Source organism: Brachyhypopomus gauderio, chromosome 21 (genome assembly GCF_052324685.1).
Source record: "Brachyhypopomus gauderio isolate BG-103 chromosome 21, BGAUD_0.2, whole genome shotgun sequence".
NCBI classification, from domain to species: Eukaryota; Metazoa; Chordata; class Actinopteri; order Gymnotiformes; family Hypopomidae; genus Brachyhypopomus; species Brachyhypopomus gauderio.
This window is the reverse complement of record NC_135231.1, coordinates 9,640,740-9,660,747: the sequence shown is the minus strand read 5'-3', so window position 1 is coordinate 9,660,747 and position 20,008 is coordinate 9,640,740. Positions and strand designations below refer to the sequence as shown.

The 20,008-nt window shown below is 38.9% G+C and overlaps 1 protein-coding gene and 1 long non-coding RNA gene across 3 annotated transcripts in view; one reads left to right on the top strand and one right to left on the bottom strand.

Annotated features, from left to right (window-relative positions):
• The window catches only part of LOC143484792 (uncharacterized), a 29,348-nt gene extending 25,766 nt beyond the window's left edge, over nucleotides 1-3,582 (bottom strand). Inside the window, exon 1 of the long non-coding RNA XR_013122718.1 lies at nucleotides 3,480-3,582. This is a non-coding gene — a long non-coding RNA (uncharacterized LOC143484792). The remainder of the gene's footprint in view (nucleotides 1-3,479) is intronic.
• An 11,212-nt stretch (nucleotides 3,583-14,794) lies between these two features.
• hoxc13a (homeobox C13a) lies at nucleotides 14,795-19,589 on the top strand. Of its 2 annotated transcripts, XM_076983712.1 has the most exons (3): nucleotides 14,795-16,089; nucleotides 18,340-18,572; nucleotides 18,669-19,589. In XM_076983712.1, the coding sequence occupies exons 1-3, from the start codon at nucleotides 15,426-15,428 to the stop codon at nucleotides 18,726-18,728; spliced, it is 957 nt and encodes a 318-aa protein (XP_076839827.1). In that variant the 5' UTR covers nucleotides 14,795-15,425; the 3' UTR covers nucleotides 18,729-19,589. The 2 variants fall into 2 exon arrangements, with proteins under 2 accessions (XP_076839827.1, XP_076839828.1); XM_076983713.1 differs by having other exon boundaries at nucleotides 14,803-16,089; nucleotides 18,340-19,589.
• The last annotated feature ends 419 nt before the right edge of the window (nucleotides 19,590-20,008 follow it).

Sequence of the window (20,008 nt, the reverse complement as noted above, 5' to 3'; positions counted from 1 at the left end):
GTTAAGCTGTATTTGTGTAACACATTTTATATTAGACATGGTCACAAAGCAATCTTTGTTGACGCTGTAGAGACAGTTGGTGGTAAACTGACTGTGTGCGTGAGATGGAGATCAGACCTATTGGAAATGCTGTCGTCAGACAAACTGGACTCGGTCTACAACAGACGCCAACCCAAGGTTGTGTTCTAATGCAGCAGTACAACACAGCAGCAGGCGGTTGCTTTAGCACAAAAGACGATCCACAAAAGGGGTGTTCTGAGTCACGTTTCCCCTACGTTTCTGTTGAACGGATCAAACGATGTTACTCCAGGACTGCAGGTGGCTACGTCTCGCCATCACCGCCACTGCAGCTCCACAAAGGATAAAAGAGTAAGAAAACATGCGTCAGCACACACGGAAAAGTGGGTGCTGCTCACAGCTCATAGCTCAGTGGGGCAGAGGTATCGTACAGCAGTTTTAGCACGACACCTATAAAAAGACATTTATAATAATTCTGTGCTATTTTTGAGGCATTTTGTGTTTTGAATGTGTTAAAGGACATGGTAACAGGAAGGTATCGGACTTGGTCACTTACTGCATGGTTCTTACAGCAACTAAATGAGAAGATACAATTGCCACTCAAATAATGGGATTATTTCAATTTTAAGGCGGATTTATTCCTTTATAAACATTCTTTATGTTTAGTGTCTAGTTTCACACAATGTTGTTATATTGGATATAACACAAAGCAGAGGACATTATTAGTTTTTAATCGTTAAATAATAATAAGTAAACAATAATACTAAATCGATTTCTGATCATTAAACGGGAATATGTGCCAAACCATAGCAGAATTAGAATATGATATTCAGGGGAAGGTGCAGATAGTGGATTTCAGAGATATTGTGGATTTGTAATTCAGCAATTTCATCTCCTGTGGTCTTAAAATGCTGTTATGATCTTTTATTATTGCCAGACGTTGCTCTCAAAATGGTCCAAATCAGAGCCAGTTATGAGCTTTCTGAATTGGACCATTTACCAAAAACTGCCTGTGTTACAAAGCATATTAGTTTTACAAAGCTATATTTTGATTTTCCTCAAATAAATAATCACACTGAAATGCTGAGTTAGATCTGACATGCTCTATTTGTTTATGGTCAGCCAGTCTAAGGCCTGATGATGTATCAGCTGATGACTGAGGAAGTTAATGGGTTGATGACTCAGTACCAATAATGCACTCCAGCATTTTATTATTATTATTATTATTATTATATTTATTATCTTTATTATTTGCTTCTTTCACTGTTACTTTTATAAATTATGTACTATCTGGGCATTTGCAAATTACCCTAAGCCATGAATAAAAGCATCATCCACAAACTTGACATATCATTTCTAACTATGATTATGGTATTTAAAGACTTAGCAAATAATTCCTAGGCTTAGTGCCTTAGATACTAATATTTTAATGCTTGCTGTTCAGTTATAGGGATGATATTGGAAGCGAAGGAGGGGAGAGATCAGGTCAGGAGAGATCAGACCAGGAGAGACCAGGTCAGGAGAGATCAGACCAGGAGAGACCAAGTCAGGAGAGATCAGACCAGGAGAGATCAGGTCAGAAGAGATCAGACCAGGAGAGACCAGGTCAGGAGAGATTAGACCAGGAGAGACCAGGTCAGGAGAGATCAGACCAGGAGAGACCAGGTCCGGAGAGATCAGACCAGGAGAGATCAGGTCAGGAGAGATCAGACCAGGAGAGACCAGGTCAGGAGAGATTAGACCAGTAGAGACCAGGTCAGGAGAGATCAGACCAGGAGAGGTCAAACCAGGAGAGACCAGGTCAGGAGAATGAGACCAGGAGAAACCAGGTCAGGAGAGATCAGACCAGGAACAATCAGACCAGGAGAAACCAGGTCAGGAGAGATCAGACCAGAAGAGACCAGGTCAGGGGAGATCAGACCAGGAGAGATCAAGTCAGGAGAGATCAGACCAGGAGAGACCAGGTCAGGAGGGATCAGGTCAGGAGACACCAGGTCAGGAGAGATCAGACCAGGAACGATCAGACCAGGTCAGGAGAGATCAGACCAGGAGAGATCAGGTCAGAAGAGATCAGACCAGGAGAGACCAAGTCAGAATTGATCAGGTCAGGAGACACCAGGTCAGGAGAGATCAAGTCAGGAGAGATTAGACCAGGAATGATCAGACCAGGTCAGGAGAGATCAGGTCAGAAGATATCAGACCAGGAGAGACCAGGTCAGGAGACACCAGGTAAGGAGAGATCAAGTCAGGAGAGATTAGACCAGGAGAGATCAGACCAGGAGAGATCAGACCAGGAACAATCAGACCAGGTCAGGAGAGATCAGACCACGAGAGACCAGACCAGGAGAGATCAGACCAGGAACGATCAGACCAGGTCAGGAGAGATCAGACCATGAGAGACCAGGTCAGAAGAGATCAGACCAGGAGAGACCAGGTCAGGAAAGATCAGACCACGAGAGACCAGGTCAGGAGAGACCAGGTCAGGAGAGATCAAGTCAGGAGAGATCAGGTCAGGAGAGACCAGACCAGGAGAGACCAGGTCAGGAGAGATCAGACCAGGAGAGCAGTGTCAAACATAAAGCCAGAAACAGCCCAATGCAGTAAAATACTTTGAGCTTGGAAGAGAGCTGACAGTAAGTATGTCCACTGAAGTGCAGTCCTACACAGTGAAAGATGAAGGGTGGGTTAGACTAGTCTTACATGTCCTCACCGTCTTTATATTGCACTCTTATTTTATTTGCATATTAGATGTTATCTAACTCATGGTCCTTTTCATGCAGCATAGAGATATCATTCATGTTCTTGCTGTCCTTTGGTTCATTTTAACATCATGAGGTCAGCCTCATTCTTTGGCTCCATGTGCTGTGTGCCAGTTACACAATAATTATATGTTATAATAATATTTGTTGTTTTTATAACTATTATCAATAGTAGCAGTAGTAGTTGTTGTTGTTGTTGTTGTTGTTGTTGTGGATGTATTTAAACAGCAATAGCTATGGTTAAACTAGAAGTCAAGAAATCCACATATTTCACTTTGTTTTTCATTTTCTATAAATATTGAGAACTGTTTGTTCATGTAAAGGTTTCATACCATGGTCATACGTGGCTCTGAGACACCGCCGTTGTAAGATGTCTGCATCAGGTTAAGCTGACGGTGGTTTTACTACAAACACCACATATTAACAAACGACCCCTCATCACCACCCATCCACCATCCTGACCTTGAGGACCGTTCCTGACATTTACCTTCAGCCTTCAACTCTGAACCCGTTCCCTCTTTGTGAAGAAGTTCTTACATTCATTTTTCAGATTTCTTAAAATGTTAAAATATTGTGTCCCTAAATGTTACTACTGCATGTGTTGTTAGTGAATACTCCGTAAATAAGTTCTGTAAATGCCAGTAATACACAATAAAGAACCCATCGCTGTAAATACACACATGCATGTTGGTTTTGACTTACTCCCAGCTGAACTCCCAGACCTGGTTTTGCCGTCTTTCACCACACTGCTGTCTTTCTGCATTGGTTGACCTCTGTAGCTAACGAGCGTTTTTGAGCAATGACGCAGTGATCTTTCGACACAGCCCCTGCAGCACGGTCTCTGGCCCCATAGCTCTAATTTAAAAGTAGCTCACTCATTATAGTGATATGGATGGAACAGTTGCAGACAGCAGAGATGACAAGCGTTTTCCGTAAAGGGTTAAGGTTTGGGTTAGGGTTGAATCCCTTCCTGTTTCAATATGTGTGCTGGACATCCAAAATATACCTACTTTAGTCTTCACAAAGCACCATCTGAGACTCTGCTGGGCCATATTTATGTCTCATCAAGGGTTCTGAGATTCAACATTGGTTCAGTCAACCACCAAGTAAACTCACTCCAAGCATTTAATATCTCACTCATGCAAATTATTTCACAACCTCCGCTTGCGATAATTATCCAATTAAATATAGCTTTAATTAAAAGACCCGTGCCTTGCGTGTCCCTGGTAATTTTAAAACCAAATTTACATCTCCACACTTAAGTGCTAATCTCTATAAAATCTCACTTTGGATAAAATGTTTTCATTGCTCCATAACCACTCTAGATATGTTTATAAAAATCTGCTATTTCCAAATTACATTTGGTTTGCATTTATTTTGCCTTTATAGACAGAAGATTCAGAAGTTGTTCAGAAGATGCTTTTTATTTTAGCAAGAAGAGATCTCGAAAACATGCCATATAATAAATTAGCAAACATGCCATATAATAAATTAGCAAAGAAAAAGTCTGAGGACTTTAATATGTCTGAGTACATATTAAGCATTTTGAGAATGTTTACTACAACCTCAGGGTTGGATAATCCGATGATCCTTCCTTTCCACGGTATGCTTTCAAAATGTTCCTGTATGTTTGGGACACATCAAATTCTCAAAGCCATTGAGAATTTCATCATTTTATTGAATCTCTCTCATGTACGGTTGGGTTGGGGTGTATCCTCATTTGCAGTGTGTTTTGCACACTCACGCAGACCCGTGCGGTCCTGAACCCTGACTCATAAAAACATGTTGACTTCTTACAAAACAATGATAGGTTACGAACCATTCCAAGCATTTGTTAAGAATTAAGTACACAATGTCAGCAATGTAATGTGAACAAATGTGATTGCTGGGTGTATAAAAGGTTCACAGCCAAGTGCATTTAAATTATCATCATAATATCAGAGATTCATAACTCTTTAATTAACATGCTGCAATAGTTCATGAACAATATAGGTTATACCCTACATTCTCAGACTAACACACGGACTGAGACTGGATTATGCATGAGATTTTATTTGGGTAATTGTGGAACATAAGCCAAGCGAGAGATGTATGATTTATTTGTTGTTGTTGTTTTTTGAAGACTGTCCGTTGTTCCCTGTGTTTAATGTGGAGGGATATTAAACTGCTGAACTCAAACTTCCATATTAAAGTAGTCCGTGTATAATCCACCAAGCTCACTATAAAGTGTGGATACAAATGGGAAAATCGTACACTTTATTGGAATATAATTTTACAGCTCTATTATATTAAAGAAAATTAGTTGAAAATTACAAAAGGGGGAATAATTAAACGGAAATGGAACGAATAATAATATCTTATGAAAATGAAATGATAAAGAGTCGTACAAATCACTTTAAAGTTGCGTTGAAAGAAGTTGCGCGTGCGTAATTGTTCCAGAGCGCATATGCCGCGCGCACACTGCTGATGACATACAACTCACGACGGTGCGTTTCACACGAGCGTGAGGGGTGGTCCAGATCTTAAATATAAAGATAGATAATAGTCAATGTGGATAGAGTCTGACATCACTAGTGAAGGTCAGCATATACTACAATAATACGAAATATCTGTCGGAATCGGTATGTTTATGAAAGTCGGAAACATGGTTTCATTTGTCAATATCAGCACATCCTCATCATGAACATTTCTTATAGTTAGCGTTTATCTCAACCTTAACTTTGTCCTCTTTTGTGCTCCACTGAACTTTAGCAAAGTTTCCCAAACGGAGACAAGAATGATTTCCTTCATGTATTACAGATTGGAGGGTATTTTTGCGCAGTAGATTTTTGTCTATTTCTGATTTACTCCGTTAGAGGTTAAAGGTCCTGTTGCGTGATCACGCCGCTTGACTGGGCGAAAGGACTTTGAACTTGAACTCTCATCCCTGTCTAGCGGATGTATGGCCGGGGCTACCGCGCATATATCTTTCCTCGGCGTAACTGCGGAGAATTTATTCGTAAGCCGTCTGTTCGTCGCCCAAATTAATGATGTTCATTTAGACAGTCCTCGCTGAGTGGATCGAATTGTTTTTTGCAGGTTGAAGCTGCTATTCTTTTGTTAAACACATTGCGTACCACGTGCGCCTCTTGCGCCTAATAAGTCGTACACTTGGACACATTGTGCGTTTAGCTGAAAGTGCGCGCTGACAGGAATCTTTTCCTACATGCATATTATGTAAATGTAATTCTATTAAGGCAGTCTTTCTATCACAACAGCTGACAGTTCGCAAAAAATCATGATTGGTTGTTTTAACGCAATTCTTTGCAAGTGTCTTTTATAACATTTAACAACTCCATTTTTCTAAAACTCAAATCTGAGAAGCTAAAACTGAAACGTTTGTGACTTGGAGATAATCAGAAAAGCCGACATATCGGTATAATATTGGAGTAATTCGTTAAAATAATATTTTAGAAATAATATTTTTAAATGTTCTTTTCACAGTGACCATTTTAGATATTTTAAACGTTGAGCTTTAATAATATAATTGTAATATAGCAATGTGTTTTTGTTTTTGAAGCTACGAAAAGGTAATAAATACATGAGAATTACTGAGGGAAATTGAATCTAATATCTACTTCAAGCAGCCATAACAATTAGGCTGCTAGCTTCATAATACCTTGACCTTGACCGAGACACATTTTTGCACCCAAGGTCAATTTAGCTGAATCGACACAATGAAGTTATACACGTTTTCGTTGCGACTTCATTTTTGGGATAAACTAACAGAGATAGAAATGTATAAAATTAAAATAAAGGCGGACTACAGCCCGTTTATAATAAGAATAGCAAGTAGCTTCGACTTAGCATCAACCGGCTGCTCTCTGAACTAAACCTTGAAACACATTCAAGGTTTCAAAGGTTTAGCTATGAATAAGCTACATAACCTGCGCAGGTCCAGAAACGTTCAAATCCATCCAATCCGTCATTTTGCAAAAAAAATTACTGTCCTTTAATTGGTTTCATGCAAATGTTTTTGAAGAAAATCTAGATTCATTAGCGTCAGGCTGCGTATTAAAATATGTTTACGTGAGAAAATGTGGCAGAAACCTGCTGCACGGTTTATTCCATCGATTAATAAAAAGTCCGCACCCCCGAGCAGGTGAAATCCCCCCGGGTATCTTACGGGTTATATGTACATAAAACAGAGCAGAAACACTTCATAACTTTATTATGAATTGTCGGCGTATCAAAAGCCCTAAATGCATGAAGAGGGTCTTAAAGTGTCTCTCTAACGCCCAGCACTATACAATATTTCGTGAATGTTCATCCTCGAAATTACGTTGCTTCAATTATTGGTCATATGGAAAGGTAAAATAGATCAACAGTACTGTACCAAGGTCTAAAGCTTTCGTTGTTTTTTGGCATATTCACATATAATTATTTTTCGTTCTCTATATTAGAACACAACCAGGAATACGGGACATCTATAAGCAGTATTAAAAACAGAAAATTATCAACTAGAGTAACTTCTCCTCACACTTGAGCAATAGCAGAACGGACAGTCGAAATCTGAAGAACTTTGGGAAGTCCTGAAAGAGGCCTGGTTTAATCTCCCAGAAGATGACTTCACAAACAGTTAGGACAGTCTCCCCAAAACAGTTCAAGATGTGCTTTGGGGAGGGCGGTCACACTATGTACTGACTTTACCTGTGGAAACCATTGTCCTCTGAAATGTTTATTGAGCTAAATTTTATTTTATTTTTTTGTATCTTAATAATGAGACTGAAAAATAATAATTTTATCTTTGCTAAAACCTCAAATGTAGTGGTAGTCTAAGACGTTTGCACAATACTGTACATGAAACAGACCGAGCATGGCTCGTCATAACACACAGAAACTTAGACGGTAAACTCGCAGGGAATCAGATTAAATATAACTAATTTGAGCGTTATTTATTTGCCTAAATCCAAGCTGAAAGCCCCATAATTTGTATCATACGGGTTATTTCATTTTCTGCCCTGTGTTCAGGGACACCTGCCTGTGATGTCGCGGGGGACAGAACAACTCAAAGGCGACAATCCTATACAGTTAACTAAGATCTAAGATTAGCAGCCGAGGATCTAGCTTTTATATTACCGCTGATGTGCGGATGTGAAAGGGGGGGGGGAGTGTCCAAAGACGTGAGATCATTAAAAGTTAAATAGATTAGAATGACTGTTCTAATATCACAGTTCTGTACCTTTAAGGCACATATATTGCAGATGCAGAATACTAGCCTATTATTATTAATATATTATATTAGCACCTTTATTGCTGTTAGTCGGTTGTAGTAGCATATTGTGGCGTTTATATTGTTGTTATATTCTGCGACAAAGAATTCGGAATGTCTACCACTTAAATATAGTATAGTTATGGATAAAGAGTAAGACCAACACGGCCTAATTCGTTGTCTGTAATCCGATATTAAATTGTTAAGGAATAAAGTACAGTGAACGCTAATACTGGGGTCCATTAAAACTCAAAAGAATACACTGTGTTTACAAAGCACCACAGAAATCGGAATTTAGCTAGACTGGGACAGTCGTCAACACCAAGCGTGCATAATCTTGGGGGAAAAGCATTTTCTTTAAATGCTACAGAAAAGATAAACTTCGCACGTTTGATTGCTGTTTTTTTCATTATGAAACAATTGTTATTCAGCTACGTAGCAACGATGTGAGCTGCTGGCCACAGCACATCATAAAACATTCAGAGCACCTTAACCTTGCATAATTAGTAACTTATTTCTAGCTGAATATCTTTTTATATTCTTCAGTTCATTTTATTTAAAGTTTTTCCATTCATTCAGCCTGCAGACTATGTAAACTTCTCCTAAAAGTACAAAAGGTTAAATATTCACAAAGTACAAATGGCTGGTAACTTTCAGATACACGAAGTCACCGTTGAGTAAATACATTTAGCAAATATTTCTATTACAGTAATACAATATATCTTGCATTCGCCCAGGACACAACATACAGGTTAAGGTGTATTAAAAAGTAGGTTTGCCAGTTGCGTGTCTTTCATGTTGACCAAGACGGTAATGTAGAGCAAAAATACTACATATACAGTAAAGTGACACTGACCATTAGCTCGTGAACAATTATCTAACGCCGTTCGTCCATCTGCACAGAATTGCGATTGTGCATTCGTCGAACCAAGGCCTACAATTAAACATTTAGGCAAACTAATTCCAGCAGAATATTCTGTATTTCAAATATCAAATATCAAATATATTTTGTAGTTATTTATAAAAAAATGAACAGGAACCTTGTAGCTTACAAACACCAAAGACAGGACAAAACGTACAATAGAGGTATGTCTTCGCAATCAACATGTCTGGGCAGAGTAATAAAAACGGTTTAACTTGAACTTGGACTTCCCACTAGACACGTCAGGAAGTGGAGGAGATAGTTAGACTGTTATACGCTCGTGAAAGTTCACCCATCGCTATGACTGTTATTAGCATGAAACAGCGAAATATTTACAGGATAAAAGTTTTAACGGAAATGTTGAGAATTACTTAGATCATACGGTTTGATTCCACAGTGGCATAATTTCAGTAATGGCAGGAAAGCTGATAATACGTGGCATCTTAAAACACGTGACTGCTATCGTGAAGTGTCACTAACACATCTTTATAACGAAATTGAACAATTTGTACTCTGCTTTTGTGATTTTAGTATTGAAGGAACAAATTGATATCCTGCAATAGATAGATAGATAGATAGATAGATAGATAGATAGATAGATAGATAGATAGATAGATAGATAGATAGATAGATAGATAGATAGATAGATAGATAGATAGATATGTAACCTCTCCTCACACACTGCAGGCTATGGTTCATGGCGGGATGCAGCCCCTACTACGAACAGTATTTGCTTTAGTTTACAAATGAATCTGTTCAACATAAACCTCTCACGTTTTTGTCGATTCATCTGGAGAAAGTCAACTCATCTGTTTTCAGGTAAAACAGTATAAATCAATCTCAAACTTCTGTATGCTGCACATGTTTAAATTTATTATGCATCAGAGTCTTGATTCACACTCTCCATAATGACCTTATTAGTATGGTAGCACTGTAGCGCTGTGGTTCACATGGCTTCACGTGCGCTCTAACTTATTGGCGCACATCACTGCGGGATGTTTAATTAATCAGAGTTGCATATAAAAAGCTACATTCCCACACACACCCCCTACACACACACACACCTTCCGCATGATGGTGCGTGCATAGGCAAAGGTGTGGCTCAGCTTAATACTGCAACGTAAAGCTAGCATAGCATGTCAGTGAACTTTAGTACGGCCTGTAGATTGGTTTAATTTGGGGACACTGGCTTTTCAGCTGATATTCTACTGTGTTATGTCAGGAGTTATATGTTCCCTTGGAATATTAATGGGTAAAGCACTGACGCTTGAAGAGATGTTGCTTGGGAAGTAGTGTTGTATACAACGTTCTTCTTAATGAATGGTCAATAGGAGTAAGTCAGAGTATATCATTAAGACAGTTTAGGCAACACTCACCCGGGACACCTCCTGGCTGAAACTATGAAACAAATGAATTTAAAAGTTTGTGAGTGGTTAGAAATACAGCTCACTAGTAAAAATAAGTCTCGTGGGACACAGGCGTCGAATGGAAAAAGTGGTCTTCTGTATGACAAACGAGACCAGAACGAAATTAGACTATAAACACAGGATTGAATGTGATCACTGTGTAGTTTAGGGGAAGGCTTAACGTCTCTGCCTGCACCAACTACGGAAGCCTCCGTAGATCAAACGAACCTTGACTTGAAGATACAGACTCTTAGCTTAAATGGCAGTTTGGATGATATTCAAATGTGCAGAGACAGGACTGGAAACAGGAACGTAGGCCAGTTTTTAATAGGTCTGAGTCCAGGGAGCTTTAAGAGAGGCGGCAATCGATTTTTCTGTTTCTCCATGACAACCTAGACGCACCGGCAGCAGCAGTCCAACTCTCAAAACTCCGAACGGTAGGTTGCCTTGTGGTCGGGTTATGTACGGGCTACGTGCGTTAAAAAAAAATAAACGTGTTTCTTATCACGAGAGCCAACGTCTCGCTCCGTCGTTTGCCAGTGTTATTTTGGAATCCCTACAACTTTCCTTTATATGGAAAAGAGTGCTTCACAGATGTGTGTTCTGCATATGTGCAAACACGGCGACATTCTTGATGGCCGTCTGCCTGTCACTGTGACCGACAGACTGTGTATTATTACTCTGATTTTGCTCTTCCTCCCAGAACGGGCCCAAATCACATAAGCTAGTAGCCTAGCAGTGTGGTTTACATTACGCATTCATACCATGTAATTTATTCAAAAACAAGTACAACACACAGAGAATACAGAAAACACTTTTAAATGAGTATTTCATATAAAGTCCTATTTAAAGAAGTCATGAGCTGTCCAGTTGAAAACATTTTACATGAAATACTGGTGTAAACATTTTGCCAAATAAAATGATTGTGGAAATCGAAGTTCTTCATAACAAATCGACATATAAGCTAATATATTACTTAAATTATAAAAAAAAAGAATTCTGGTACTTGCTCGCACTACATTGGCATACAGCTTTTGATTAGATGTAACGTTTAAAGAATAAACCGACTACCAACAAATTCAGATATTACTTGAGATCAATTTATTACATTATTTATTTTGGCATGTGTGGAAATAATCAACTGTAGACAAATATAACTCAGGAAATCAGATCCGATTGCCGTGTCACCACTGCAACACTTAACTTCACAGAATGCTCAATATGCGTAGGAAAGCTATGTGTAAGACTGAAAAATCACCTCACACCTAATCATCTTGGGCCTTGGAGGGGAGTGGGGGGGTTATATGTCTCGAGGCCCAGTTCGACAGTGATGTTCCCAAACAAAGGTGAGAAATGGCACAAGACTGCAAAGCAGGCGCAGACGGAACCGTTAATTAACAAGAGTCTCGGAACAGTTCGTCAACTTCTCCTCACTGTCTTCTGCATACTTAATACATAACAAAAGATTATTGTTGAATTAACGCATATAGAACTGATTTAACTCGTACTTTTTCGTTCATTATTATTATTGAACATTATTGAATGTACATTATTATGTACATTAACACGTATACATGTATGCATGTACGTATACATTCAGTTATGAGATTTCTACTGTGCAATCCATAACGTTAGATCAAATACCTGTCTTTATGTACGTAGCGCCCGTCGTTTATATTTGTTAGTTAAACTAAAACCTTTTGTTTTTCGTAACAGAAATGTAAGAGAAAACAAAAGTTTCTCTGCACTGAGGTAAAGGAAGCGGAGGCACGTGCGTACTCTCGCTGTCATACACACACAGAACGTGAGAGAAAGTGTGTGAGAGAGAGATATAAAGGTGGAGAGAGGGAAGATAACTTGACACTTCAGTAATGCAATATGGCGCACTGTATTAACTTTCAATAAAATCTATATCACAAACCTTGAAGCTGTTATTCGCACCATGGCCATGAGTGTGGCTGACGATATGAGCAGAAGGCTGTCACTAACGTCTTAGTGGGCAATATCAAGAACATTGATGCCGCTCGACTACTGACAATTAAATAAAAGTGTAAACACAGTGGCCCAGAGTTTTTTCACGAGTTTATTTGTAACTGTGATAAACTCTACGATTACGAATGATTATAAACAGCATTCCAAGTACAGATTTGCCTTTAATTACTAATTTGACACTTAAATAGCATCAAATACAGTATCACGTACTAAATTTGACACAGAATATCCAGTGATGATATAGGCGGAGGGGGTTGTACGTGAACCGAACTGTAGATAAGTGTAATGTGTTGGCTTATTTATGGCTATGCCTGTGTTTCTTGTGATATGTCGAATACCGGTGTGTTACTGTAGAAGACATAATGCCCTAAAAGAATACACATATCTCCAAAAAACCACAAAGAACTGGAGATACCCATTTCGAAATATTAGCATGGAAGCTAATAGCCTATTAGCTATCCTGAGTGCCCTTTTGACGAACTTACATCATTTCCACACTCTAAATCACGAAACAAATCCATGCTTGGACTCCAGATACATAATTGTATGCGCAAATCAAATTTATTTCAGTAGATATGGGTGTACGTAAATTATTTAAAATATTCAAAGTATTTGTCTTATAATGCCTTTGCTATATTAGAGCATTTATAATATTTGTAAGACTAGACGTTTTCTTACTAGATTTGACACTGCTAGATTTTACTATTTTGCTGCATAATAATCGCTGAAAATATGACAACGCCTTTAATAGCAACCAGCAAAGACAGATTGACAACAGCACTCTAAAAAAAAACTATTGCAAAAAGGTTATGAAATATTTTGTTATTTTAACTCCAACGACATTAGAAAAAGGGACCAGCAAATCACTTTGGTCTCGAAATCGTATTCACGCAACACAGTTTATTTCCGAATACGAATTCGTAAAAAGAAAATATAATAAAATATGTAAGGATTTCAGATTAATCCATTTGCACAGGATTTGTTCCTGATCAGTAGAAGGAGACAAACTACAGCTCGCGTGTTTCCAGAATTTTAAGGTTGAGTTGAATTGCTTAAATTTGAATTAATTTGTAGTGTCATGTTTTATGCAGATCCGTAGGCCTAATCACATTGCAACGTCACAGGTATACCCAAACACCATATATCGACAATTGCCATTTGATTTGAAAATAAGGCAACGCAACAACCGGTCCGACTATGTAAGCTTAACATCTGTCTTTAACATTTTATTAAATGTAGACAAACGCGGATCTTAGCCAGTTTTCCACAAGGTAGTCACTGAATTGTTAGTCATTAATGTCTTCCTGTACAACTTTAAAAGTCAGTCAGGCCCTTTCAGGGTTACAACTATTCGGATTATTCGGAAACCTCCATATCGCTTGCCTGGCAGTTTCTCTAACAAACCTTTCGCGTTATTTCAGAGTCTTTCAAGGTACATGTCGTTTCCATGCAGGCCACAGTGAAGTTCATTCTTGTGTGTCTAGACTCTGATTACGACCCTGATTGTACGTTTACCTTGACCTTGGACTTCTGCGCAGCTACCATTTGTAAGAGCGTCTATATTCGCTCAGACGCCGCTACATCTCCTACACAAACCGTTGTATTTTCTTGAAACAATTTTTTTTCTTTTACTGGGAGTTGCGAAACGTACAGTTCTTGATAAAAAGCCAAACACAAGTTTTTGTACGTGTACAGAGTACAAAAGAAGGAAAAGGTTAGCACTCCTCTAGATCCAAGATTGTTACACATCAATAAATCCCTAGAACTAGTAGCTTTTCTTTATACGTTTAGTTAATGCTAAATATTTGCTTTCGTGACTGTCTCGTGACTGTGGAAAACTGGCTAAATCGTCGCTGGTACACAAAGTTCAAATATGTCGCACGTGATTTCAAGATGAGTTAGTCTGTAATAATGTATTAATGTAATACTTGTCTACAGGTGATTGTAGTTAAGAGAATCAGCGGTATTTTGCACAGCAACTAGTTTACCCTTAAATATTTAGCAATACAGTGTGACCTAAATTACTACAAGCACATGTGGTTACGTTTTACATTATCACGAAGCTCTCTGTGACAACTCCACAGGCCTACACGGACAACATGGACATTTATTTTGGCCCATATAATGAATAATACGTCTTGATGAGGCAAAACTATACTATAAGCACGTTTACGTTGGATAAAGGTGGTGTGGTGGTGACATTAGATCGTTCACACTTTTTGAAAGAACACTGTAACTAACTTCAAGAACTCAAAAAGTATTAAAATAATAAGAATTCATCAATTACCTTAATTTTTCCTTTTCATGATATGATTTCATTGTGTAAATGCGAGTCTGATGTGTGAATGATCCCCCTGTACGACAAAAAGAATGTATTTATTATTTAGACTTATGTTTTTTTTATTATAAACCTATTTTTTCCTTTAAAAACGTAGTTATGCCTTGGAATGTATACTAGTGGACCCACCATAAAACTTGATGAACAACAGATTAGGAAATCATAGTATTACACCTCATGTAAAGTCTTTCCCATCAGCAACTGACACAAGTTGTCTGTTTTCAAAATGTAGTTTGAAGCATGACAAACCGACAAGCGAAAATAAGTTCATTTATATGCCAACCTATTCGTTGTGTTTTACGCACTAGTTTGCGTGTAAACATGTAGGCATTATTCGTGGTCCATACTGGTAGCACACATTTAGAATCAGATTCTAAAATCAGTGCTTACTTCTGTACATGCCTGTCGGCTAAAACTGAGGGGTTGTTTTCGCCTCCCTTAACTCGAGGTCCCTACCTTCCCCTTTAAGAGTCGTTTTCTGGGGCACGATCAGCCAATGCGTGGAAGTTGAAAAGCCCCAGAAGCGGAGCGTGAAACGTAAGCTAGTACGTATTTAAAGGGATTATTCTACCCGCCCACCGCACCAGTCTCCACTGAGTCGTTAGCATATCACGTGCCTGCGCCTTAATGAACTGGACACATTGGAGAGCGTGTGCGCATGCGCGTGCGTAAAATGTGGTTGGAAACGAGGTATCGTCCTGGAGTAGTCGACTTTTAAAAAGCATCGGCAGCCCGTGATATGACGACTTCGCTGGTGTTGCATCCACGCTGGGCGGACACCTTGATGTACGTGTATGAAAAAAGTCCTAATGAAATTAATCAGAATAAAAGCCAAACCATGGAGGGATTAAGCGGGAACTGCCCTGCGACTCACTGCAGGGATCTGATCTCGCACCCAGCGCTGGGGCGGCATTCTGGCACCATAGCGACTCACCAGGGAACCGTGTATTCGGATTTATCTTCTCCCGATACGGGACGACAGTGTCCCGCACCTCAGACATCATCTAGTGGCTCGCTGGGCTATAGTTATCCGTTTGGAAACCCGTACTACGGGTGCAGGTTATCTCATTCGCACAACGTGAACTTACAGCAGAAGCCGTGTTCGTACCACCCAACAGAAAAATACGCGGAGCCCAGCACAGCTTTGCCAACGGAAGAGCTCTCCAGTAGAGCAAAGGAGTTTGCTTTCTACCCGAGCTTCGCTAGCTCGTACCAGGCGGTTCCTGGCTATTTAGACGTATCTGTCGTTCCAAGTATTAGCGCGCACCCCGAGCCACGACACGATGCACTGATTCCAATGGAGGGATATCAGCATTGGGCTCTATCAAATGGCTGGGATGGGCAGGTGTACTGCTCAAAGGAACAAACACAGTCGTCTCATCTTTGGAAATCTCCTTTTCCAGGTAGGTCTTCACAAATGGCATGTTACGTGTTGGTCTCATCCGTTTTCTTTCCATTTTGACAAAAAAAAAAAGTTATTCCAAGAAAAAAAAATGACTGTATGTTTTTAATACGTCAGCATTCCAAATTTGGCTGTAGCTCACCCTTCTGAAAACACAGCTGACATTAATAAAACCCCAGAATTGGCAGTTCTCATGAAATCATAGGTTGCTAAGAGAAATATTAACTAGACTACAATTACCTTGTATATCTGTCAATGGCGTTTAGTGGCGTCCTAGATTTGGCCTGGTGGTGTTGATTGGGTTCACTGATAAATGATCATTTACTGTAATACGAGAACCTTCAATATGGTTCAATATGCCTTCAACCAAAGACCAAAAAATGTGTATATGTATATACGTAACGTTCTCATTGCGTGCAATAACCAAAGTTTACAATAAAATTGTATATTATTTCTATGACATTTCAGTTTAAAGAGCTTAGCCATTTATTAACTGGGATATTATAAAGTCAGTTCTTCTACACTAGCTATACCAAGCAGTCTCACAGGCTGGAACACAGTATGACAGCACAGGTTACCTTTACTCCTCCTGTATAATAATAATATAGCCCGTCTTGTTTGTGCAGCGTCTATAAACCCCTGAATCTGTGTCAGCAGTGACCGAGTGCTATGCTCTGCCGTGTATTCTGGATGCCTGGCAGATGCCAGAAGCCCTTTTTCACTAGACGGCTGATGTAGTGCCTGCAAGTATGTTTTGTACTTTTGTACCTGAGAGGAAAACTCATTGAGACAAGCTTAAAGACAATGAAACACAGTTACAGCTAAAGTTCAGTGTTTTCACTAACCTGAATATGAAACAGAATTACCATTAGGTCGATAAAGCAAAACACATGGCCAGCTGGATAGTTTGCAGTGGTTTTATTGAAGTTTATTACCTTAGTTGTTGCATTTAAGAAACAGTAATGCAACACTTAACAGTTGTCACCACTACACAATTTGTGGAAGAGAAAGAGAGAGAAGAGAGACGTGCAAACAGATAGACTGAGAGAGAGAGAGAGAGAGAGGGAGGGAGAGAGAGAGAGAGAGAGAGAGAGAGAGACAGACAGACAGAAACACAGATGGATAGACAGATGGATATACGGTTGTACGTGCACGTGCACGTGTGCACGCTCACATGCCCTCCTTCACTTGCAAAGCACAGGCACAGCTGCTGTTCACTGAAATACTCAATCGAAACAAAACTTGTAGCCTATATGACTTATTCATTGTTATTGTGATCCAGTTATCCAGTTATTGTTATCCAGGACACAAAATATTTTAAATCTTTTTCTTCCTTTAACCCCTTCATCTTCGTGGCTTGCTTTTCCACATGTGCAAAACTATGTATTATAAAGTAGAAGAAAAAATTGTTACTTTTTAACAAAATCTGGCATATCTCATGGATTCAGTGTGACTGTTGAACTGAATTTGTCCCTAACCTAATTTTACCTCAACACTGAGTAGGCCATTTTGCAAGGCAAGTACATGGAGACGGTGGGCCTATTCTCCTGTTATTTAGGTGCAGTAACATAAATGAACTCTTCATAATGCATGTTAACAAGACACTTTACAAAATGCACAGATTCCCTGTGTGTGTGTGTGGTGGTGTGTGTGTGTGTGTGTGTGTGTGTGTGTGTGTGGTGGTGGTGTGTGTGTGTGTGTGTGTGTGTGTGTGTGTTGTGTGTGTGTGTGTGTGTGTGTGTGTGTGTGTGTGTGTGTGCAAAACATGTAAAACAATGTCATTCACTTGTCACATTTATAGTAAAAGTTTTGTTTTGTTGGTAACAAAACTTATTTGGCCTGCTATTTCCCTCTAGCATTCTTTTCTATGTAGGTAGGATTCAAAAATAAAATGTTTGACCAGAACACTTGAAACACTGAAGAAAACTTATAATGTAGTCAATGTAGAGACAATAATGTAGAGATTTGGGATATCTGTTTCATTCTGATGGAGATAACACACAGCCTTAAAAAACGGATTAAACTCTTATTTCACAAAAATATCATTGGGCAACGTTCAAGCATCTCTAAAACAGTCTAAAATATTCCCGATTTCCTTAGCAAGCACATTTAAAGCAAATTTGATTTACTTTGAGAGAATTGTAGTGAAACGTGTAAGAATTCCACTGATATTGAGCGACTGCGTTTCAGAAGAAAACTCGAGGACACGTTTAACAGTCTATAAATTAAATGATTTTGTGATCTTTTACAGATGTCGTCCCATTGCAACCTGAGGTCAGCAGTTATCGCCGAGGACGCAAAAAGCGGGTTCCGTACACCAAGATACAACTGAAGGAACTAGAAAAGGAATATGCAGCTAGCAAATTTATCACCAAAGACAAGAGACGTCGCATCTCTGCTACAACCAACCTGTCGGAGCGGCAGGTTACCATTTGGTTCCAAAATCGCAGGGTGAAAGAAAAGAAATTTATCAGCAAAACCAAGGCGAATAGTCACATGCACACTTAATGGATGCCATATAAAATGCTTACCCAGCTGATTTTCGTGTGTCCTGAAAGTATGATATTTACCTCTTCTCAGAAACCACGGATGAAGAACCCCGAGGCAGTGCCCTATCACAACAAGTCTTGCTTTATTTAATTTAGAGATGCACATGGCGTCATAACCGTTTTTGCTTATGCGTTTGGGACATACGTTATGCCCTAAAACTGTGAAAATATTGAGATAATTTCAACTTCGCCTTTTCTATGAATGTACATATATAAATATATAATATTTAAAATGATATCTAAGTTCCAGGGACACTTGGGTTACGTGCTGTCTTCAGAAAACAAAAGGAAATACGAACTTCTCACACTTCTCATTCCCGTGAAAAGCCAGTGAAAATCACCAGAAAACACAAGACTTTAACACGCTCACACTCAAACGGTAAATACTTATAAATGCTGAGCGAGAAGACGCTCGGGAGGCTGCAGCAAACGTTGAACAACGTGATATCTCTCAAACAGAAACATTCTGCTTCAGTGTGGTCGCGGGAGATCACAATTACGCTCCTGTAACCCTTAGAGATTTCAAAAGCTAAATGTTTTACTGAGGGATACATTACTTTTTAATGCCGAGGGTAAACCAGGCTGCTAATGTTAACTGTACAGTGCAATGTCTTTATTATTTAATTCATATTCTTGCGAATGACAGGGCTGTTAAATGGAATGTTTTAAGATCATCTGTGTGTTCTTTCTAGCAGTCAATTATGTCTCTGTCATGCAACTGGAATGATTGTAAGCGATTAAAACATTTAGTATTACACATTAATGCACAATCTTTCTTGTTTTATATATAGAAATATATATCGTAAAGCATTGGAGTTGTTCACACACCTTGTTAGTCAGTACTTCTTTTGTGCAGTATGTGAACTGTATTGTGGTGTTAAATTCCTAAAGTCCTGAATGGAGACGTGTTTCTTAAATAAATAATGACGATGGAAATAATTGCATTAACTCATCTGCCTTGACAGTGTCTATATTTGAGCTCTAATTTATCTCTGTAATATATTATGCCTCGAATTAATAATTCAGACTTGGCATCAGAATATTATCCTTCGTTATAGTTTCAAGTGTAACCAAGTCGCTGAATTAAGCCATGATAACTATTCAGAAGTAGAAAGTTATCTTTCAAAATGTCTGGTTCTTTTGGCGAAAAAACAAAGGTTCGGTCTAGTTTTCCTTTTTTATTTACTCTTTACGTGCAGATGATTCCAGTGGTTATGCGACTTTTTCCATCTGAACATATTAATACGCATAACCAACGACGCGCAAAAGAGACCAAATAGTGTATTTCAATACAATATCATTGAATAGAAACTTCTTCTTGTGATATTTCTACGGGGAACTATAGAGCCAAACGTATTATTTTCTATTAAA